At 42.6% G+C, this 24793-nt stretch overlaps 1 protein-coding gene and 1 long non-coding RNA gene across 3 annotated transcripts in view; both read right to left on the bottom strand.

Annotated features, from left to right (window-relative positions):
• Window positions 1-21652, bottom strand: part of FAF1 (Fas associated factor 1) — a 142637-nt gene extending 120985 nt beyond the window's left edge. Inside the window, exons 1-2 of one of the 2 annotated variants that reach the window (XM_042820219.1) lie at window positions 21397-21652; window positions 6629-6697 (exon numbers count right to left, since the gene is read on the bottom strand). In XM_042820219.1, coding sequence (XP_042676153.1) covers window positions 6629-6697; window positions 21397-21441 — 114 coding nt within the window. In that variant the 5' untranslated portion in view covers window positions 21442-21652. Of the gene's footprint in view, window positions 1-6628; window positions 6698-12253; window positions 12465-21396 lie in introns of those variants that run through there. The other variant, XM_042820221.1, reaches the window with a different exon arrangement.
• Window positions 21653-22355: 703 nt separating this feature from the next.
• LOC122160838 lies at window positions 22356-24560 on the bottom strand. The gene is made up of 2 exons (XR_006168962.1): window positions 24194-24560; window positions 22356-23951 (listed from the first exon to the last, which is right to left on the bottom strand). It is a non-coding gene; the product is annotated as an uncharacterized LOC122160838 (long non-coding RNA).
• Window positions 24561-24793: the final 233 nt, after the last annotated feature.

A 24793-nucleotide genomic window follows, 5' to 3' on the forward strand; every position in this document is an offset into this window, starting at 1 on the left:
CTTCATGAAATGAAATCAAAGTTTTCTAGTCCCCTTGCATTCACTGCGCAAGACAAAGTTCAAGGAGCTGATTTATTCAGTAATTACATTCTATTTAGAAAGAAGACACGTTGCCTACATGACTTTACAATGCCAATGTGAACATGCCACCTAAAAAAGTCTGCTCACCTACATTTCTGGCCAGATATTAAAACTTAAGTTTAAATTAAAACTTCTTCAATGCAGCCAAAGCAGTTAAAATACAGCAATAATAATTCCTTTGTTATGCTCTAGTGAATAAAGCAGGCATTTCCTATTAGAAATATTAAATCACTAGTAATGAAACAAATCAAATTGTTTTAGATTAGCATAATCCCTTTAGTGCCTAGGAAACTGACAATTGGCCAGTTAACCATTACATTTGCTAAAACACTGGAGGGATGGAAGGTATAGATCTCTTCACACATACTGAGAAAATATTACATTTTAACAGCAAGTAGAGGGTATTGATTTAGAAAACACTCTGTCCAAGGTTTGACATCTATGCTACACCAGTCTTACCCTATATTAAATATTCTTACTCTATCACCCATCCTTCTTCAAAAAGTAATGTGAAAATTAGGCCCTTCTGCTGAATGAACAAAACTGCAAACCAGACATGAAACAGCACTAAAGAAAACACATTTAAACCCATGATTCTTAACTGCCTTAAATAAAATTATAAACCAAGAGCTACTTCCATGAGAGGTATCCATTTTCATCCTTTCAAAAAAACTGCCTTCAAATTGGAGGTCAAAACAATTCACATATTTAACCCCAACTCTTGGTTTCCATAAACTTGTAAACTTTCCACCCCTTGCCTCAATCATGGTAGATCAAAGTGATTCTTAGAAAGAGTTTATTGCCGACAAAACAAATAATTGTACAATGTTAAAACTGTAGCAATGCCTTACCAATAGGAGGCAAGAATGAACATCACTGAAAAACACCAGATTTCTGGAATGCAAGCTCAAGTCTTCTCATCCACTGAAGTTTCTAAGACCTTTTCCATGTATGTCACAGATGTTTCAATAGAGCATTCACAGATATTCAAACTGCTTTCACAAAACCCTCATGCAGACACAGAAATTTATTCAGGGGCGGGAAATAGTTTGTATTTCTAGCCTTCACCTGCCTTAGTACCAAAAAAAAAAAAAAAAAACAAAGGTAAATTCAAGAAACCGTCTGTCCCCATAGGTCTAGTATATGACACAGCTATTGACTGCTGGGGTGAGGAGCATTTGAGGAAGGCTTTTTTTTTTAATACCTGAGTAGTCATAGGCAAGATCTATGGGAATCCAGTGAAGCTTTGGTATAGAAGACTTGAAATAAGGAAAATAAGACTGTACAGAAAGATTTGAGAACTGAAATGAGAGGAACCATTACCTTCCCAGCCTCTTCTTCACAGGTGGAACACTGTGAAATGAGATTCTTGAGTATTTACACAGTATCAGCTACAGCTTTGATTGCAATTTAAACAGGGTTCCTAATAGAAAAAATTCAAAAACCATGTGAACGAGGCCCAAAAGCCTCTGGCGGAAGCAGTTGGGATTTGGTCATAGCACAGAAACTGGGCCACATATTACTGCCAGAGGTGATCCTCCTTCTTTGAAGCACATTACTGAGGTGACAAAGAAACACTATTATTCTGCATTCTGCAAACTAAGAATCTTAATTGTCTTGCTAAGTATTAGTTGTTGAGTTCTTTGTATGCATTTGTTTCCTTAATAGATGAAAGTGCACATCACTACATGGAAAGCAATCTCACGTTTACAACTACCTACAGATCTGAGCATTCCACAGTCTACAGTGTAGAAAACATACAAAAAGGGAAGAAACATCTGCTTTCTATGAGATTAAGATATTCAAAAGTAAATAATAATAATGGATTTATTAATCATGCTTTAAGAATAGCTGGTCATCTTTGCCAATGCTTTGCTGCACAGAACTTCCATAAGATACACAGCATTCATATGAGCTTACTCAACGATATGGAAATGTCACTTGGAAGCCACAAAACAGATGGAAATACAGAGAACAAGAAATTAAAGGGATCCTGATGTAATGTAAAATAAATTAAAGACTTCCAAAAGGGACTTCTGTAAGCCTTCGTAAAACAGAAGCTTACACACAGTTTGTCTTCTACTACAAGAGATTAATACTGCACAAGAAACTTGCAACTCCTGTATTTCCTGGAGAACGGGCAGCACAGTTCACCAGCACCAGGTGGAAGCCTGTCCACCAGCAGTACTTGTCATTGTCACCTCTGAGCTTTCTTCCTCCTCAGCTCTTCTGGAAGCACCATTCTGAGTGCTGTCCAGGCTACTCAATACAGCAACAGCAAGAATTAACTAACTGAGCTGAGCATATCCGACAGGACACCCAGATACAGGAGGCATCTGTCTAAGACAAAATTTGAAATTGGAAAAAAAAAAAAAAAAAGATAGAAACCTCTAGTTCCCACATGATTGTTCATGTGAACACAGAGAAAATGTTATAAAAGCACAGACACATACATGTTCCTAACAGTGAAAATCCTTCAGATGGTCAACTTCACCATTCCAACAGTAAGTGCTGTCAAACGTGTACCACTGTCAGTATTGTGGTCAAAAGTCAAGAAAACAGTAGATCACCAATACAAGACAGAAGGGGTAAATGTGATGAACACGATCACCATCACATGCAGCCCTGGTTCCACAGCCACTGAAAAGCAGGCAGCGTAGAATAAAATGAGCTGACAGGCATACGACAGCACTGCCCCATGTTTAAGGAAAAGAAATGGCCCTACGAATGGCAAACGAATCACCTGATTTCTGGGTGCAGTCTAATTTAAATTAATTTTTTAAAAAACAGAGATACATCAATGTTTCTGCAGGGCAAATCAGTTGGAAAAATAAAACAGACAAAAGTAATGTCCAGTGTTTTAGTTCTTATCAGCTGGTAGTGAGATTTACTACACTGTGTAACAAAAGAACTAAGTTAATGTTTAGAAAGTAGCAAAAGACATAAATAATGGACTGTTGCTAACTGTCAAGAGGCAGTGCATGGTCATTCGACCAGGAATTCCATCTTAAATGGCATTTCCAACAGAAACAGAGAAGAAAAATTACAAAGCCTCTCTCACTTTTCTCAGTTTGAATTCTTCTTACTTTTTTACTTTTTTCTTTCCACAGGACATCACACAGAAAAAAATACAGGAATAAAGTGTAAACTAAATGCATATTTCCATTAAGAAACTAAAGTCAAACCAAACAATCTTCTGTGTAAGTTATACACCAAAACGAAAACAGAAAACCCTACAGTTGAGAGTAGAAGCTTTTTAAAAACAGATGTTCAAAATATACAATTTTCTTGTTCCAAGATACAGAAATGCTTTTTTTGTCAGCTGATTCTTGGAAGCTATGTGAGAAAAGAACTGCAAGTCATCACATTTCCAGGTGCACTAAACTGCTGGTTTCACTGAAATTATACTGTGCTTCAAACACGGAATAACAAAGCTAAGCACAGCAGGAAGGCACAAAGGCCATTTTAAGAGTTTATTTTAAATAGAAAACAGATTTTTGTGAGGTTGTTTTTTCTTTTAATATATTATTATACACACAACGTCTACAGTGAAGTGAACATGGGATAACCCCACCTTAACTTTGATTAAACTGACTTTCCTCTTAAAGTGTTATGCCAAGCAGTACCCACATCACCATATCTGTTGGGGAAAAAAATGAAATAACAGCTGAAGGAGTAACAACAGAAATGCTGATATGGAAAAAGGTAGAAAAAATAAGCAGAGAATGCTGTTCTTCATATAAAAAAATCTGATCTTATTAGATTTTATGTACAGGATATCAGGACAGCAGTTACCACACATGTAATAACCTCACATACCTGAAAGTCCATATCACATAGGGCCAAGCAGATTAGGAATTTCTGCACTAATAGATCATTTCTCTTAAATATATACTATCAGAAACAATTCAAAAAGGACACACTTGGGATTTCTTTTTTATTCCCTTCATACAAAGTTTAAAATACATGTATATTGTCATTCTTATCTCCAAATGTCGAAGCGGAAGGTTTTGAATGAGAAAACTTCTTAAGCCATCAAATTTTACAGCACACAGAAATTCCTAACTTTTGCTTCCTCAAATATTAAAATCTACTGTAAATTGATTGGTCTCAGAGGAACAACACTCGAGAAGCAACAAACCAGCACTTGTAGCAGGCTTAAGAGTTACTGGATTATTAATTGAAGAACAATTTCATAGTGATGAAGACCTAAAAGAAATCACTGTGTTATCTACATCAATCATCTAGATTTCACAGAATATCTGTGGCATTTCATCACTTGGCCTTGAATAAGCCCAGTAAATAGGTTACAGAGCTCCAATACATTAAAAAAGTAAACTGCTATTTGGGGAAGACCACAACAAAGGTCAATTCATGTGCAAAAGAAGGAAACCAGTTATTGGCAAGATTAGACTTCATGATCCCATCAAACACTTTGTTTGTTGTTACTGCAGGCAAATTCCTCCACAGCAATCTCATCACCAATTTGATTTTGAGCACTTGAAACCTAGCAGTACAATGTTTATAAGTGGCAGCTTCCTGTATCACTTTAAACAGTTACAAATGTGATTTCAACACCATAAAACATACACAACTCCAATTTAAATCCAATTTGTTTAGTCTAAGTGGAAGATAATGTCTCCATGCATCCCACACTAAGGGAGGTAAATGAAGACTGTCATGTTCACACCTCCCCAGAAGTAGGATCTTTACAAGTTCAAAAATTGTCGATGTTTCCATTCTCAAATGAAAAGAAAAAAAATAATTCATACGCATCCTTAATTTAAAAAAAAAAAAAGGTTGTCTTTAAAAAAAATAAATAAAAGAGAGCAACTAAACCAAGAAAGAATCATAGAATTGCTCAGGTTGGAAAAGACCTTAAAGATCATCAAGTCCAACTGCAAAGCTCCTTAGAGCTCACTGAGTCTTGGATTGCTGCTTTGTTTTGTTTAAAAAGGTAAGACCTCATGTCCAAAAAAATGCAAAAACACAGCAACACTCACTCAAGTTACAGGAAGGAGATGGGTGACATTTTAACTCTCGTACTAAAATCTACTAACAGGACCAGAAAAAAAAAACCAACAAACTATGAAGACAATAAGCAGTAGGAATATTGCATCAGGGCAAACAAAGAAATTCTTCAAGCTACCTAAAATACAATATTATAGTGTGAGGCTTCTTGCGTATACATTTTCACAGTTTCCATCTCAGCTGAAAAGTTTCAAAAAGACCTTTTGGTTTAATCAAAAACAAAGTATTCCCTCCTCCCCAGTTTCTTGGCACTGGCTCCATACTTGATCACTGAATCACAGGGCAGAGAGGCACAACACAAGCACACAGATAATACTGATGCAGTAAGCACACAAAGGATTATTGTTTTACAGTTTCATTCTACACTTTTAAAATAAGTAGTCCCTAGGTTTCTCGTCAGTTGTGAGCTTTTTTCATGTGCTGTTTTGATTTTTGAAATGCTGAAATCCATTGTCTAACAACAAGATGTTTAATTCTCTCAAGATAGAAACTCCTTGTCTTTTTACAAATTTCATCTTCTCTTTCTTCACTCTTCTGCATAATTTAGCATCCACTCCCCTTTCTACAAGAAGTCTGCTCTTAATAAGAGAAAGCCAGTGTCCTGTTAATGACAGGAGCTTAGGGCATTTTTGTCACTTCTACCCACTCCAATCCACCTTTTTTCTTCTGCCACTTACCATCCCCCTTTTGCAGACACTATCCTGAAGTACCTCTTACATCCCTAAGCTTTTTTCCTTTCTTACTTTCCATGTCTTTTTTAAGCATGCATTTCTGGGACATTACTTCTTTCCCTACTACATTTTACTTCTAGATCATTTAATCATCACTAATAAGATGAAGAATGTAAAGGTATTATCATAGCTGTAAGTACTTCATCCCCTTTTCGCTCATTCTGGAGTCCCAAAAGAAAATAAATAAACAATAAAACAACTCCTCTTCATTGTTCTTAACACTTTTCCATCATAATTCTCTCATTCAGCATTACCTGCGATCATTTATTGTAATCCATGTAACTTTACAATTTACAAATTCCCCCAATTCCCCCAAAATCCTATCCAACTGATTCAATGCATCATATTAAGAACCTTACAATCCAGAAAGAAAGCATAACACTATTCCTTGTCTTCATATAACAAATACTTGAACTTGCAAAACAGCCCAGCCCACACTGTGTCACAACAAACTACTGTGACTAAGGATGTTTTAAATCATACCATTCTGCCAACACACAGTTGTGCTTTCCTGTTTAAAAACATTAATGACTAAAATTTAAACGAACACTTTTGCATATGGTTTCTGGTATGTCACAGTTTCATAGCTTAGAGTTACTACTGGATAAGCTATACCAAGCCTTTATTTTGCAATGTCATGATACAAGCAAGAACTAGAAGAAAAAAAAAAGCCTGCACATAACTTGCTTGCCCCAGCCATACAACTCTGAAATAAAGACAATAGCTGTCTCAGCAGGATGGCACACCACTGTTCATCTGACAAGTCATTCTCTTAGAATACTTACCACTAAATCCCAGTTATTTTGTTCAAGCAAAGTTATAGCTTCATCAATATTTTCTATACCAGTACAAGCCTAGAAAGAAAAAGAAGCAGTAAACTCAATTAAAAGCATTGATCAAAGTAAGCACTAATACTTAGAATTAATTTCAGTAAATGACAGGAAATGTATAGGGTTTTTTATTTCTGCAAGGAGAGCTTTAAACACCACAGATTTGAGTATAATTCCCTCTTCCACCAGAGGACCCTTGTGTAACCTTGAACAAACCACATAAGGAAGCAAGACAAAGTAGTTATTTGCAAAATTAGGGCTACAGTGCTGTCTCATAAAGGTGTTCTGAGAATTCTACATCAGAAATTCTGAAACACTCCTGCTCCCTTAAAAGAGACCACAAAAATATTTAAAATGCTAAGTCTGAAGTGGTTGGAGTGCTTTGTCTCCAACCAGAACCAACTCTTCTGCCTCCACCAACGCCTTTTACCCCTACGCAGGTGTTACACAGCACTGCTAGATGAAGAAAAAGGTGGCAAGTGAGACTTTTTGCTCAGTCGAGTACAGGTGAGGAACCTTGTGAAACTCTTTAAAACGAAGTCTGTGTAATGAAACATTTACTTTCATATAAAATGCCTGAATGTTGTTCCAGCACTGTACTCATCTTTCACAAGATCTCAGCCATGATCGTGTTCCTTCTGTCCCAACATACAGTTATATAAAACTTTTATATAAATTTCTTTTTATATATCATATAGAATAGGGAATTTTTAAAATATAGTTTAACAGTAATAGAACAGAATCAGCGGGAGAACAGATGCCAAAGACTCATCGCTTTCCTTTAAGCATCAAAAGAGAGAAATGGCAGGAAGGGAGCACAGAAACAAGTGCTTAACACCATCAGGCTACACTGAAAGTGATCCTGACAGCTCTGCTGCAATGTACTCTGACTAGGACAAACTTTCACCAAAGTGACAGTCTGAGGTTCCATTGACAACAATGTGAAACACATTTAAAGTCTGGACATTTTAAAAAACAACTTTGAGATTTCACTTTTCAGACTGACTAATTTTGTCAGTTTTGTTAGGTGCCAATAAAAGAGGAACAAACATTTTGGAATTACAACAATGGAGGAATGAAAGCTACTGATTAATGTAAACCACAAACATGTTTTACAATCTTCCTTAGCATGCTGTAATATAAGTATCTGTTGCAGCAGATTATGACTTCAGAAAAACATTTCAACATGGAGGAGAAGAATTGATTCAGACACTACAAGCAGTCAAACACAAATTTCTGCCTCAAGTCACGCTCCATCACCGGTTTAAAGATGAGTAAGAAAGTTAAAAAAATAAAAAATAAAAGTTTGTTTCCTGCACCATCAATTCAAGAAAATCGTCTGGTTTGAACCTCAATTATTTTCCTTACGGTGAAGCACCAAAGACAAGGCCTCACTGACAGCCGTGACATCAAGGGCTCCTGGAGGGCAGGATGAGGCCCAGCACAGCCTGACACCAGCTTTTGTCTTCCTCTGGAAGATACACATAAGGAAGCAGCAGGTCCTGTGAGCCACAAAATTAATAAAGCCTGGTTCTTCATGGGTTCATCTCTCATTCCTAATTACAAGAGCTGATTTAAGCTTCTCCAATGACTAGAATATTTATGAAGTCTTTTTTCTTTTTTTTTTTTTTTTTAATGGACTTATTTCCACGCTACCTTGTTTTATTTTGATTAAATCTGGAAGAATGTAATTGGTATTGGGTTCAGAAGTTATCTGAGAGGACACCTGGGCACCATAATCTCATATGCATTACTTCTTCAGGAAGCCAGACTAAGAATCACAGGGCTGACTCCTTTACAATACATAAAGCATGTGTTTCATTCGTTCTTATGCCTTTCATTCTAACCAAGCAAAAATTAAAATTAAAAACATTGAATTCTAACAGTAACAGGAAAAAAAATTCAAACCTCTGGAAAGTATACAAACTCTGAAAAGCAAAAGCATGCCTTTCTTATTAAGCAGTTAGAAATACGATGAGAATTTTTTCCACTTTAGTTCAGAGATTAACTGATTTTTATTCAGATTTATTTTCATAGAAGGCATTAAATATCTCAGCAGAAAATTCCTACCAGCAAAGTACTAAATCACAAAGTACTAAACCTAAGCAACAACAAGCACATCCTCCAAGTAAAATCTGAAACTTAAACCAACGATCACAGTAAAGGTAAAATCTTCCACGTTTACTGGTTTGCAAACATTTATACATCAAAAAGAAATCCAGGAATTTAACCAAAGGCCAAAGGGGAAGCAAATGTTAGGAAGAGTGCCTTCTCTTCTCTGGATTTCCTCTAAATCTAAAATAGCGCTTTTGCCCTCCATAGCAGCTATAGCATTTTTGCAGAGACTGAGCAGTCTCTCCTGGGTTTTTCAGACCACACAAGAGGAAAATGAACGTGAAAAATGAATGAACTGTTGTTTTTTACTGAATGCACAAGAACAGATTTTGAAGACAAAACTACTGAATGTTAAAAGTAACTCTCACAGCACCTTGCTTTTTCAGACCAGGTGTTTCTATCAGCTAGATTTAGATTTGCACACAGTAAATTCTCTGCAGCTCTCCTCCAAATGTTTTTCACATGGCTAAGCTGTAAAGCTATCACCTTAGTTACTGATGGAGAGCTTACCCGTGCAGAGTTTCAGAGCTATCCACCAAGTGGCCTATCTTTTTTTAATTGGCAAAGTAATCTGAATCACTGTTAAATAGGGAAAAATAAAGTAATCATTTGAGGAAATAATTCAACTGAAGGGCAGATAGTTCCAGGCATCCAAGACAAACCCTGGAGATGCTTACAGAAAGCTTTAGCACATGGCAGTAGACTCACTCTTCTAATTCCTTGCAGGGTGGTCTAACCTTGGCAGCTCTAACAGCTGCATCTGGATTTTGAGAACCTCTATGACCCCCCATCTCACCAGCCAAGGCTTTAGCCTACCTCCACATCACAGGAAAACAGCTGACTTCCCCATCTGGCGGCAGCTGCTGCTGAAAATGCTCCTCCTGCACCTGCTGCAGAGACCCGGGCAGTTGTTATACAGCAAAGCTGGGAGAGACAACTGTTGCTCCCAGCACAGAGAGCCGGGCTGTTACTCCTGCAGAAGCTGGGAGAGCAGCAAACAGCTGTCGCTGGCTCAAATACAGAGTTAGGCTACTGCAGCCCTGATAGATAGCTGGTGGCAGTTGTTGCACAGAAGCTGGGAGCAAATGGTATTTGGCAGCCAGGCAGAACTTGCTATCCCTACTCACCTGTGGCCTCTCCTCCTTCTCATCAAGACACAACACAACAGTCAGAAGTACCCAAAAACCAGGGTCGGCCTAACAGCCACTGATTGGAATGACTTTGATGTCCACCTCTCTCAACGATCAGTTGAACAACTCTTTATTTCCTTTGACTACCAACAGTCACTGTTTTCCCCACGCAGGGACCACTTCTGCACTAACCCAATCTAGGCGATACGCCCAAACACTTCACGTAAGGGGTTCAGGACCATTAAAAACAGACAGACAGATGGCAGAGAACTACATCATGCATTGCATCATGCATGGCAACTACTACATCATGCATTGATCTCTCTCCTGTAAATGTCAGGCAGGAAAAAAAGCTCACAGTGTGCCTGACTAGCCTTCACATGCACTCTGCAGTCAGCACCTTCAGCTGAGCTTCCTGCAGTAACCTGGGGCCGACACACATACAGGTCCATACAGCAGAAAGGATTACATTGGAGCCCTAGCTCCAAGCACCCAGAACAGTCAACTCAGACAACGGATCAACAGGACAGACTCACACCAGTTGTCAACTACAGATTTTTTCCTCTCATTAACATCATATCCATCTGTCTCAGACTAAGACTAAGCTACTGTCATTCAGTCCAATGCCTACTCCTCAGATACTGAAACAACTGATGCACAGTCTCCTGTGCTGGATGAAGAGAGCTTTCAGCCATCAGCATTTTGTTGTTGCAGCTATCAACTGTTCAGCCCATCTTCTTAACATGTACCCAAAATTGCAATACCTGGGAAAATAACTCCATTAAGGCATCACAAGGTTCAACAGGTGATGTCACCTGGGAGGATTTAATCCTTCTGAGATCTACAAAGCACCAGGAAGGCAGCTTAATTCATCCCCACCACTGCAGCTACACAGACAGCACCCTAGGAAATTATTACTTTTAAAAGTATCCAACCTTTTTTTTTTTTTTTTTTAAATTATTGGATCTAGCAATACAGCTGGAGCTGTATTTTATAAAGACATATGAATTTCTAAAGAGATATCAAAACCATTGGCAAAGAACAAATACTGCTAAAATCAATTCATTGTCCTTCAGTAACTTACTCTTTAAAAGATAAGAGACTAGGAGAAAGAAAAACTCTTTTCAGGTGCAGGCTACAGATCTGCTAGAAAGAATGGCAGAATTCTCAAGGGTGGCAGTTAAGAAAACCTCAGAATCGTTCTTAATAGCATCAGAAATAACAGCAATATCCTTCTTTTCTGTCTCCTCATGTACTTAACCTTCCAATAAAACCAAAATTCAGCTTGCTGTTTTACTGACTCCTTCAATCACAAGCAGACAGGTCATTTCACAGACACATTTCAGCTTCCTGTCAGGTTTTGGACATCTCTGAAGACAGGGTTTACAGCCACCCTGGACAGCTTGCTCCAGTGCTTGATCACCATCAATTGAAGGATTTTTCCCTTGCATTTAGCTATAACTCTCCTTGATGCAACCTGTAACCTTTGCCTCTCGTCGTTTCACTCTGCCACTCTAAGACACTGAATGCTATACTGTCTATTGCCTGCTGTAGAGATGGAAGAGCAGCTAGATCCCCCTAAGCTCCTTCTCTCCTTTTACTGAACAAGCTCCAGCTGCCTCTCCACCTAGGCGGTTCTCTGGCCATGGCAGGGGACCCTCACAACTGGGATTTCTGAGTACCTGGGCATTTCTTATGCCAGAGCCCCACCAGCCCCCAGACCACACAGACTGCAACACAGAATTACAGAACCACCAAGGTTGGAAAAGGCCTCCATGATCACCCACTTCAACCTTCCAGCTATCATCAGTATTTCCTCACTAAACCACGTCGCTCACTACAACATCCAAACATTTCTTAAACACCTCCAGGGACAGTGACTCAACCACCGCTCTGGGCAGACAGTTCCAGTACCTGACCACCCTTTCAGAGAACAAATTTTTCCTACTATCCAAACTGAACGTCCCCTGGCACAACTGGAGGCCATTCCCTCCTACCCTATCACTATTTACACAGGAGAACAAGACACAAGTCCCTGCATGGTATCCCGTATCACTTCAACCCTGCAACAACCCAACCATACTGATGCAATGAGACTGCTCTTACTATGAGTCATCTGTGGTTATTAAATTAACTTTTACTTCTTTCTAGTTTAGAGAAACATTTTAAAAAACATCCAGGCATATCGACTGAGACACAAACTGAAAGGTCACCTACTGCAAGCATCTAAATGAAGAGATAAGAATACTTCTCTGTTTTTACATAACTCGGAAGACCATCTGGTAAAAATGAAGCAGATTCACCAGCTGTTCACAAAACAAGCTAATACACTTACCAGCATCAGAAGTCTGGAGAAGGTCTGGGTGCACACGCCATGCTCGAGTTTTACCCAATGCTTTCAATTCCTGCCCCAACTGTTCATACTACTCGAGCACTGCATTACACAAAGTGAGAAAACACTGTCCCCTTCTACAGAGGGTAACAAAAGTGGTATTTCTGAAGGTCACACAAGACTTGCTACCTATTAGCTACCAGGCAAACAAGAGTGAACTTTGCCCACGCTGAGATGACTGCAGAGCTCCTGAATAAAGCAAGCAGGGTACAAAGTCTGAGCTGGTAGCATGAAGCTCCAACCACTTCTGAGCAGAACTAGCTAGCTTGGAATCACATTAACCATATTCAAATGGTTTGCACCAGAATCTGTAGCAAATTCTGCTTCCAGAAAGCCATGGAGGCACAACACCAGGAAGTCCATCAGCTGAGCCAAGACGTGAACCCCAGTTTCACAAGCCCCATCTAACACTTGAAGATTTTAGCCACATCCTCCCTGCACTACATGCAATGAGCGGTGCTCAAGCTGAATTACAAACCATGCCAAATCAAAAACAAGCAGCCATTGATGAGTACTCTGGACTACTAAATCCATCTGCCTTTTCTGAAGGCTGAAGATGTCCTTCTTTCACTACAGCTGCTATCTAACTACAAAATGCTTTAGTTCAGATTATCATAATTTTTCCTGTGCTTGCTTAATCTGCAAAAGCATCTCAGTAAAAGTAAAAACACCAACATTGCCTGAATCACAGTTGCTCTCAGAGTGTACAAATACTGCTCCGAAAGTAAAGCCTCTTGTTTTATTATGTTGATCCACAGTGTCAGAAGCAAACACTGGTGGTATGGCAGTAGAGGTTGAACCTTCCCACCAATATCCCATTACATGCTGTTGTCATGTGACAGATGGCAGCCGAGGGGCAGCCTGACAAAATGGCATCCAACATGGAAGCGTATATAAAGCCAAGGTGTGTCACTGAATTCCTCCATATGGAAAAAGTGGCACCCACTAACATTCACTGATACATGATGAGCATTCATAGAGACCAAACAGTGAGCACGGTCAGTGGTGCACTTCAGCAGAGGCAAGAGGGGGTCATCTCCATTGGTTCAGATTTTTACAAGAGCAGCATGCAGGCTCTTGTTCACTGGTAGTGAAAATGTACAACTAGGGGCAGCAACTACCTTGAAAAACAGCATTCTGTAGATGAAAAGTTGCTCTACCAAATAGTTTTATTGTGCTCTTTGTATCTTTTCTAGTTTCCATGGAGATAAACAGGAGGCATTACTTTTGGAATGCTCTGCATACGTTACAATGTCAGAAAACAATACATATGGAAAACAAGGGTCAGAGAAACACTCCGGGTTCCTCTATAGTCACAAATATCTTTTTCCTCATTACCTATAAAGCAATAGTATCCTAGAAGAAATTAAGAAGGAATAAAGTCCATTTTTGAGACAACATACAAAGGAAGAGCACTAACTCCTATTTAATACATCTGTAACTCTATACTCAACATTCCATATCATATTTTTTGGTTCAGAACAGGACAACTCTCCAAAATAGGAGAGCACAAGAACACGCAAATCCCGTAAAATACATGTCATACCATAAAGTGGGCCAACAATGACTATAAAAAACATTTGACTAAAGACATAAACATTACATAAGCTTTTAAAAGCATCAGGATAAGGAAGGTTGCCAACAGGTCAGAAGGATCAAAGAAGATACCAAAGAAGTTTTAACGGAAGGCAAGGACATAATGGAAAAGCTAAACGAATTGTGTGTGCTCACTTTCACTACAGAGGAACTTAAAGCTCATCCCATAAGAGATCTCTGTAAAGAGAAGCTTTGTTATTCCGAAGCATCAATATACACACCCAGAACAAACCACCAGGATCAGACAGTCTCCAAAATTTTAAGGGAACTTCAGCAAATGATTTTATTTTTTTAAAACAAAAAAACAACAGACTGTTTCTTAAACCAGCCTTAAAAGCTCAATCTCCCCTTCTTCCTACAGTGCAGGCATCAAACTTTTTATGAATTTCACTGGAAGGAAACCTTAGAGGGTTAAGATTCCTGCAGTTTGGGCAACTTTGACTTCTGTATCACAAGAGATAGTAGAAGCTGCAGTGAAACATGCAGAATAGGACGGGTATATACACTAATGTATATACAATATACTGAGTAAAAGTAAACCTACGTATCATAGAACTACTCAGAGATCTCCAAAGAACTCAAAACTGTATCAAACTGACACAATTTCCAAAATTCTCCTAAAGAACTTTATCCTTACACTCACAAAATGCTGACTTCCAGAAACAGGAAAACCCATTCAAATACTATTTCTTACTGCTCTTTCCTAAGGATTAGCCTCCAGCCACCGCTTGCAGATGAGACACTCAGCAACCTGGGTTTTCAGTCTGAGCTGATACAGCGCCTTTGGTATTTGCTCACACAAATAACCTGACCTTTAAAAAAAATAATAGAGATGACTCAGATCCAGAACTCTTGTCTTTACAAATTGTTTCCTGCAATAGGTAGAATATGAAACCTATGTAAAATAGCTCTGAAAGGCTGATCTGTTCTGCTCTGGTTTCAAAGAGTCTTAAAACTTCAGTTTTATCGAAGTACCTTCTGAAGGCATAACTACTTCCACAGAACAAAGACCTGCTCAGCCAGTTAAACTCAGAGGATCACCACAGGACTGCTTTGATAGACCAAATAACATTAGGACTTTGGTTTCCTCTTCAACTTGTTTTTAACAATTGCATATTATCTAGTAAATTCTAAAAAATGGGCTTAATTAGCAGGTATCACTCAAGCCACCAAGCACATAATTTCCTTTCATCCAAATGCTGAGGGACAACTCAAATGCTAGGTGTTTACCTAGGCTTCTTCTAGGTTTCCACAGCAGTTAAAAGGAAGGACTCATCTAATGGCTGCCCCACCAAAATGCACTAAGCATGCAGTATGCTTTCATCCCTTACCCTCAAGGCCACTTACAGCAAACAAAAGCAATTGCATTGCAAACCAAGAGGCCCAACTACCAGTTCCAATGCTGTTACTACTGACTGTGCAGAGCACAAACATGTCTGCTCACTACAATAATATAAATTCTATCCCCCAGAAAAGCTACGTAGTTTCTTTAATAAGCTATTAACTCCTGTTCACAGTAGGAAAAGCAAGAAAACAAGGCATGCAATGGTAAACGAACTATGACAACTGCCCAAATAGAGAGGGGAACATCTCAGACTTTCTGCACTGAGATACTTTTAAGATTGGAAATTCCCAGAGCTCCTCAGGAACTGCAGCAACTCACACCTTCACCCTCTTCTTTTCTACACCTCCCTCCAGTCAAAAATATCAACTCAGTAAATTCATTTACTGTAAATGATACTTGTGCACAAAGAAATGTTAGTCACACATTTTACTTTTTATTTGCCAAACAAATGTCCTCTTTTCTTACAATGAAAACGCATTCCTAGCCTCTGTGACAGACACAGTAACTCAGAGATTATAGCTACTAGTTGTCTTAGCGTTTGAAAAACATCTATCACCCCTCAGTCAGTTTCAGTGACCTACAAACACAAATACTGATACGAATGGGTCAATGGAAAAAGTGATGTGATTACTATGAAGTGAAGACTCTTTCCAAGGCAACTGAATGGAAAGAACTGCATAAACCTCTTCCTAAAAATGAATCGGTGCTCCAGAAGTAAATTATTTAGGTTCTTACAGCTAGGCTGTAATGTACACATATCACAGTATCTTCTTTCCATAAATGTCAGACTGTATTTCTAATTAAATATCTGTCCTTATGTAAGAGCATAGCAGGCTTCTCCATGAAGAGCTATCAGTGAAAATATCCAAGTCATCATGTCATAAAATGAACAACACTCTTACATGAATTTCCCATTTTGCAACTCTGCAATCCACTTCATCTCCTGTTTAAAGGCCAGAGAGGAGATGAGAAGTCAAACCAGCTCTGTCCTGGTGCATACGAGCTCCGGTGTTACAAGTGAATCTAGGAGTATCTAAAGAAATTCAACTGTTGGTTCTTCAAAAACACATAAAGAACAAATAAATACGAGCAACAGCCTCGGCAGCAGCCAATGACAAACAAAGTAACCAAACTGACATACGCTAAGCATGCAGTATACTTCCATCACGTCTCGACCCCGAAGGCCACTCACAGCAAACAAAACCAAATGCATTGCAAACCAAGAGGTCCAACTACCAGTTGCAATGCTGCTACTGACCGTGTAACGCACAAAATTAAAAGACATGACAAAACCACTGTTACCTGAAGACACTCAATAGGAGGGAAAGAGGAAACAAACCTGCCTCTCCCAAACCTTGATTTCTAACCTTCACAGGACTGCATTTCCTCCCAGCTGTGGGGAGTTGCAGAGCTCAGTTCAGCTCTGGGAATGCCTGCTGCTAAAGCTCTTCAGCTGTCACACAAATGAATGAATCCTGTTGGCTGTGGTGTAAGCAAGACTATGAGCTTACTCAGGTGCCATGGTAGCCCTCCTGATGAAAGCACAGGCCTCCAAGAACTTTAAGAATAAGTCTGAGAATACTTTCCAAAGATTTAGCCTTTGACTGGATGTCTCTTCAGCATTTATCTTGCACTGCGGGCCGTGTTCTAAGCGAATTGCCAAACACGTCACAGAAAGCCTTCGCAGAAATCAACAACAGTCCTTTCTGCTCCAACATCTTCATGACCAAATGTGAAGAACATCTTTTCGTTCAGAAATCAATTATATGAACGTTAACTTTACTATAGACTCAAAACCCCCAGGTGGATAAACTCCTCTTACTAACACCACATGGGATGCTCTTTCCAGCCCCCAGCAGAAGTTCACAGTGCAAGATAAGAACCACGTGCACTAACTTGAAGCCGTTCTTGAATCTGCCTACCTTTTTCACCCATCAACTTTTCAGACTGGCATTAACTAAAAGGTAACAAATGCTGACTTAAGGCAACACAACAATAGATGCAGAAGAAAGCAAAGCTCCAGCAGCAAAGAAAAAGTAACGCGCACAAATTCTGCACATTGACTGTTACAAAGTGAAAACTGCGTAACAGAGATAAGCTTAAACAGGGCTGAAGCAAACTGATGTTTCCCACAGTCACAAAAACAAAAAAACCAAACCAGTATCTTTGTCAGATATTTAGCAGCACCACAAGTTAACTTCATGTGAAGGTGACTCTGCAGTTTCTTTAGTTTCACCATTCCAGAATGAAAAGAGTAGCTTGAATTATGGTTAAACCTTCAAAATAGACTCCAAGGCTGAGGTACCAACGTAGCCATCAATCCTCTAACTTAAAACATGGATTATCTAGCATGCTTTCTCACCTTTCTGACAATTATATTCTATCTTCCCAACCACTTTTTGCTCCTCCCACAAATCTCTTTTTTTTTTTTTTTTTGAGAAAAAGACTGATGCAAAGGGGAAGCTCAGAAGGAAAATAAGTATGTTTTATACACGAGTATGTGAACCATACCAAAGCACTCCACTGCCCAGCACTTTTCTTTTTAAGTTAATTTTGAAAAGAAAAAAACACCACATGACTGTTTCACAGAGGAAACAAACTATTAGATACCCGTTTCAAGGAAAGCAAGGATTTTTGAGTCTTACTATTCCACTCCAAAGTCTTCCCACCCAGATCAAACCTTGAACTAATTTATTTGGTCAATGAGAAGTGTGAATTCCATGAAAAATTTCCTATGGAAGTTTTACGTGCTGGATATTCTTGTAACAGATGGACACCCAAAGAGCTGGCAACTCCCACTGTGCTCCAACCCTCCGGCCCACTTTATGCTTCGGAATTACTGTGAGGACAACCACACTGACTGACAAAAGTGGTCCTATGAGTTACATGATTTACACTGACAAAAACTTCAGCACCCATCCTAAGGTACCAGTGTACATAAATGTCCCTATCTGACCCTTCCTCCAATAGCCAAAGACTGTTTTTCATTTCTGAACAGTTTAACTACACTAATCTAATTAAGGTCAGCACAAATAGCAGTCGTGATCAAATTCACAACTGCAATTGAAGTTGCTATTTGTTTGTTCTTTACAGTGAAAAGTGAACTAACCCACTGCGAGAGCAACTCTCTTCAAAGCCCTACCTCCTCAGGTCATTAACATGACTCGAGTGACTACAACCAAGTGACTACCTGGGGACTGACTACCTGCCCCTGGTTAAACACAACAAATAGAAAAATGACAACAAAAAGCAGTAGAAATTATTTTCCCTTATTTGTAACAGAACCTGACCTATGTTGCTGCATCACTTTTATCAATTCACATGCAGTTACCTTTTCAAAGAATTTGTTGGGTTTGGGTTTTTTCTTCCATGGAATTTTTTCTATATGCCAATGACACTTTGTGGAAAAATTCTGAACTGCATTTAGGAAGAGAGCTAAAACTTGTTTGTGGGTTTAACTCCCACATATCCTCCCTTCATATCCTTCCACTGAAAACAGACCGATGGTGCACTAAACCAGGCTTTGGTAGAAGCTTTCCTAAGGGAGGATCTAAGAGGGAAAAGCCAGATGGGTTGCTTACATAACCTACCTACATATACACACTTAGTACTCTACAGGTAGCATAAACTCACCTTGTTAAAAAACAGCAGGAGGAAAGAAAACAGAATCACACAGAACAGCCTTCAATTGCTTTGAGACATGTTAAGAACTGCATCTGGTAGATAGCTTTATCTTGCAGTTAGTCTTTTATAAAATTATCCAATGCATGTACTTACATATGAGTATACTATAATAATTTCAAGTATTTTTTCTCCTTGTTAGAAAGGGAAAAAAAAAACACCAACAAATGCAATATACGATCCTACTCTAGTTTAAACTAATGGCAAAATCCCTAATGATTCTGAGAGATACAAAATAAGCCCATGAATGCTGCCAAAAGCATCACACATTAGCACAATTATGACTTACCTAATAATAAATGAATAAATAAATAAGGGGGAAGATGGAAAACCTTTTCAAGTTGTAAAAGTTCCAAGACCAATGCTCTATTCTTCTTAAAAGAAACTCGGGAAAGGTCAGTGTGAAGCGCTGATGAAGTTTCCCTCCCAGTTTCACTCGACAAAATTAGCTCAACTATTAAGAATGGCTTTTAAAATTCCCATCGTGTACATCATTCTTCAGCAAGATATCCAACACAAACATAAAAGACAGCAAAACAACTCTGAGAAATACATTTATTGATTAAAAAAAAAAAAAAAAAAAATCAGATAAATAAAAGACGAAACCGTGAAAGATTGCTTTGTACATAATGTTTTACTTTACATTTTAAAATCTTAGTTAATGAGTTGCAAATCCCATTGCATGCTTAAAATACTCAAAATCCTCCACTATTTTTGACAGCTAAAAGACATGAGGCCTAAAAATGATCAGCACTGTCCAACAAGTGACAGTTCAGTGTCTCAGGATCAGATGAAAGTTTGAGAATTACTAAAAAAAAAGGTAACAAAGACAACAACAGAAATAAACAAGTACATAAAATGGAAGCTTCCTTATTCTGTTATTTTAAAGAAGCATTATTACACAGTAAATTATTTCCCGGGTGCAAACTACGTCACCTTCATTCTATACAGCCCATTCCTGCAGCTCCACCGCTGCTCTGCAAGTTTGCAACAATACTGACTTGTCTTTGCAGTAACAAATAATGCAGTTGCTCTTATACTTTTCGTAGCTGGTTTCAAAACCCAAGCAGAAAACTACTGCAGAACTGAAAAACAGCACTGCCACTAAAGGTATGGAAAGTAGACAGAGAAAAAAAAAAAGCCTGCCTTATTAGATCTACCTGTGGCTAACTGAATCATTGCCTTTCACGTGGAACATAAAGCTTTTTTAGCTAGTAATGTGGGGGACTCCATAACGTCTGTCTCCATCGGTACTGATGCAGAATTGGAGCCCTAGTCTCCTTTTATGTGATGTATTGGTAGTGAAAAAGCTATGAAAACCCATCCTTAAAATTGAGACATTACTCCTTACGTACACAAAATTAACTCCAAGAGCAGCGAATCAAATGATTACAAAAACATTCACTAAATGTTCAAATAAAAACAGGTGCAACATATTTACGTACAAGTGAAAGTGCTTCTTTGTTATCGACTGGGAACTCTGCATGTTACATCAAGAAGAGATCAGATAAGTTTTGCAAAAGAGGAATTATGTAACGTACAATATGGTCGCATCACCTCTAATTCCAAGGAAACGTTCTTGTTAAACACACAAGGAGGGAAGGGAGGAGTTTTTCCCTCCCATTTTTTTTTAATGGAATATGTGAAGTTTACAGCTGACAGCTGAGAAAGAGGCTCTTTTAAGACATAGTACATTCACCGACCAGGTTTACAACTCAATCCAAGAGTACATCCAGTCAAAAATCAGGCACTGTAAGAGGACAAAGCTTAAAAAAGAAGGTTAATTGAAAAGCAAATATTAAGGAGATATTCAAACACGATCTGATATCCCTACAAGCTGCTCTTCGCAGGCTTTGCCCACCATTACAACCAGCATCACCCACCTGTTTGTTTACTCGTTCTTGGAAGTAGGAATAAGGCAAACAAGCAGCATGAGGAAGCAGTACACAGAAGAGATTGAGCAGGCCCCGCAATAAATGCTGACCACCGCACTTCAGAATAAGAGGTCGAAGTCAAACATCACCTCTTTTCGCAGGCAGGAGGAGAGGCAACAAGCAGCGAGGGCATATTCTTTCTACACAGACACGCTATGGTACGGAACGGGGAGGGGAGAGTCCTTCCGTCATTACAACATGCGGAGCCGGCGCCGCCGCGAGGAGGGCACAGCCGGGCCGGCACCCATCGTCGGGCACGGCCTCCGCCCAAACCGCCCCGCACCGCCTGCCCTGCGCGAGCTGGGGGAGCGAGGCGGAGCTGAGAGCTTTCGGGACGCGACGCGACGCGGAGCTCCCCGAGTTCAGGGGGACGTCGCATCGGCGCGGCCGGAGAGCCCGGGGCACGTGTTGTGACGGGGAAATAAAGGAACGGAGGAGCGGCTCGCGATCCTCCCACAGAGCCCCGAGGCACCGAAACGGGCGGACAGAGAAAGCGGAGCGAGCCCCCGGCCCCGCGGGCCGCCGTTTACCTGGAAGTCGGCCAGGATCATCTCTCTGTCCATGTTGGACGCCATGGCGGCCGGCGGCGGCCCCGGCTCCGCTCTGCCCCGCGCAGCGAGAGCTGTGCCGGCGGGAGCTACGGGCTCATGGAGGCGGCAGGCCGGGCCCGGACGGAGAAGAGCGGCAGGCGGAGGAGGAGGAGGAGGAAGAGGAGCAGGAGGAGGAGGGCCGGGAGGCGGCGGGGCGGGCGGGAGCCGGGGCCGAGCAGCGCTGCCTAGCTCAGCGGCCGGCCCGGGGAAGAGGAGAAGGAGGAGGCAGCGCCGCTCCCTCCCCGCCCGCACGGCGCCTGTCGCACATTTTGCCTGTCATCGAGGTCGCAAAGAGGCGCTTTGCGGCCGCCACGTGACCGCCTCCTGTCAAGCGCTCGCGGAGCGGAGGAGGAGGGAGCGGGGGAGGCGGTGCCTTTCTGGCGCTGATCGCGCGTTCCCGCTGAAAGAAGGAGCGCGCGCCGCGCTCGCGCCTCCTTCCCGCCCAGCGCGCCTGAGAGAGCGTGAGGCCGCCCCGCCCCGCGCCTAGGCCAGGCCTGAGGGGCGCCCCGCCTCGCCGCGGGGCTCCTGGGGGGAGCCGTCTCCTCAGGGCCGCCCCCCGCCCCGAGGCCGGCTGAGGGCGGCCCCGCGGCCCGGGGAGCGGCCTAACGAGAAATAACGGCGGGCGCCCAACGGCGTCGCCTGCAGCCCGCGCTCGCCCCGGCGCCGTGAGAGGCGGCTGCGCGGCGTAGCGCGGCCGAATCCCGGTTTTCCTGTCTGCCCTCACAGCCCGGTGCCCTCACAGCCCCGCGTCAAGCACGAACGCTGCGCTCAGCGATCGCTGCGGCCGGCGCGACGTGCCCGCCGTCTCTCGGGTCACGGGCGGGCCGAGCGCCCTGCTCGCGGTGGCGGCCCGTGGAGCTCCGTCACGCCATCTCGGAACCGAACTCCTTCCCCAGCTCTAAGAAAGAGAATCCTTTATTGTTTTTTCTATTCGCGTCGGCGGGAGCCGCTGCCCGACGAGTTTTCATATTCTGCTCGATGGCAAATAGCAGAGCGAAGAGCGGGGAAGGAGAGCGGCCGCGGGTCCTGTCTGTGTGGGGGGAGAGCGAGGGAACCGGCGCAGTGGGACGGCAGGGCTGCGAGCCGCCCCGGGAGCGCCGCTGGGCGCCTTCGGGACGCGTCCGGTGCTCCTCGTTGGCTGCAAAACTACGCAGAGCTTCGAGGTGGATGCAAGCCGTGCTAAAACACCACTCGGGATGGAAAGGCAGGGGGTCAGAAAAGCTGTCCCCGAGAAAAGAAAAGTTAGATGTTACATTTTACCTGCTTTAGTTTAAGCTGGCGAGGTTTCCCGAGAGGTTTCTTACTGTTCTTACGGCTCACAGCCGTTCGACCAGCGCTGCCCTCACGGCGCTGTCGTCGGTACCGGGAGTGATGCGGTGCCCGTGGCAGACCGGGCTGAGCTACAAACACATCCACCCCCGCATTACTAGAGAGTAACTGTAACGAGGGCTGAAAGGCGAGGTTTGGAAACTGGACCGGAGCCAGTTCATTCCTGGCACCGATTTGTGTTCTAGGTGTGCTGTCAAGATAAGTTACGCCGTGTTCACGTCTATCACAGGATTATTTTAAATAATGATATCTTCGCTGGATCAAGACGGGAAGGATTTGATCCAGAATGTGAAGGAGAGGCGAGCGGCCCGACGTGCCCCGGCTGGGGAAGCTCAGGTGAGATTCACAGCGAAGCTTTCCGTTTTCGCAGCTCCACACTCCGAGGTGCCCTCGGACAGCGCCGCAGAACACGGCCGGCTCTGTCCCTGCAGCCCTCCGGAGGGGGTTTTGCTGCCCATCGGGGCAATTCCCTCTATCTGACGGTATCATTACCACCGCCGAAAGGAAATGATTGCGATGGGGACACTTCTTTCTGGGAAGATTGTTGGATGGATGTCTGCCCGCCTGTTGTGGCCAGGCAGTGTCACTTGCAGGAGGCCTGCAGCATCCCCGCCGTACTTCATTATTTTTGCTGTGTGATGTGATTAACAGAACACAGGGGCTTGCTTTGTAGCTGTAAAAGCAAGTAGTAGGGGGCTGCTGCAAGGCCCCATGTCCTGTTCTGCAGTACATCTGCACAGCGAACAGCACCAAACCCGGGGATCTGGGGCACTGATCAGTCACAAAATTGGTCTTATTGAAGTCGCCTGACACCAAATCCGAAGAGCTGCATGTTATTTCATTTTCATGCAGAAAAGCGACTGGACTTGAATATACAGGTGTCATATAAATATATAGCTACGTATCTCTAGAGTTATCTCTGAGGGAAATTACAATTCATACTTCTGTTAACAGTGTTGCCTGCGCTGTTGCTTCTGACAGAGAACTGTCATAGCAAGGCCCTTAAATACATTTTCTTTTCCCCTCGTTTCGTGGCTGTGGACATCCGATAGCCGGAGCACGGCGTTTCCCTGCTTCAAGCGTGCTCACCTCACTACCTTTCGCCTTTCTGCACTCACGAACGAGGGGCGGTTGGGGGATCCCAGCAGAAAAGCCGCGCAGCCGGGCTGTAAGAGAGAGGCAGCGATCGCCGCGCGCCCTCCCGACACCTCGGGGCCCACCGTGTCTCCTATCGGAGGCGCCGGCCGTCCCCGCCGGGGTGCCGCGGTGCGCCCGGCAGCTCCCCGGTGCAGATCGTCTCCGGGCCGCCTCCCGCGCGGGGCCGTTCCAGCCAACGTCTCCGCGGTGAGAAGAGGCGGGCGGGGTGCTGACGGACCCCGCCACAGGGAGCCGCGGCGTTGCTCCTTACCTCCCGCGGGGCTCTTTTGGGCGGAATTCAGCCTCCCCGTGCTTCCTGAAACGTAAAGCAACGAGAGCAGCGTAGGGCACGGAGCGCCACTGTCAGAAGGGCGCTGCCATCTCCACGCTGCGCCGCCGCCGCTCCGCGGCCCTCTTGCGGGAAGAGAGAATCCCTCGCGTCTTCTCGGCGCCCATTCCCCCCCAAAATGGTAGTTTCGAATCCATCGCGAGCGGCGGAAAGTCGAAAAGCCGACGCTGTGAGCCGCCTCCCGCAGCGCTGGGACGGCTTCTCCCCGGCCCCGGGTCGCTCCCCGGGCAGGTGCCCGCAGCCGCCGGGCACGGCGTCCACAGAACTCAAACGGCCGATAGACGCCTTCTTTTTATTTTTCCTTTTCCCTTTCCCTTTTCCCTCCCCCTGTCCCGGCCGCGCGATGGCCGCGGGGAGCGGCGGGGCCGTAGGGGCGGGGCGGGCGCTGCAGGCCTTCCTGCCGGCCGAGCTGCAACTCCGCCGCGCCTCCTTAAATCTCTGCCGTTAAAATGTGGGCGGGTGTTTCAACTCAAAAAGCGCTCAAATTTTTTTTCTTTTCAAAAAAAGCTGATGAGGTTAAAA

This window comes from Centrocercus urophasianus, unplaced genomic scaffold, assembly GCF_019232065.1.
Source record: "Centrocercus urophasianus isolate 14NV4802_14NV808 unplaced genomic scaffold, USGS_Curo_1.0 seq_18, whole genome shotgun sequence".
In the NCBI taxonomy this organism is placed as follows: domain Eukaryota; kingdom Metazoa; phylum Chordata; class Aves; order Galliformes; family Phasianidae; genus Centrocercus; species Centrocercus urophasianus.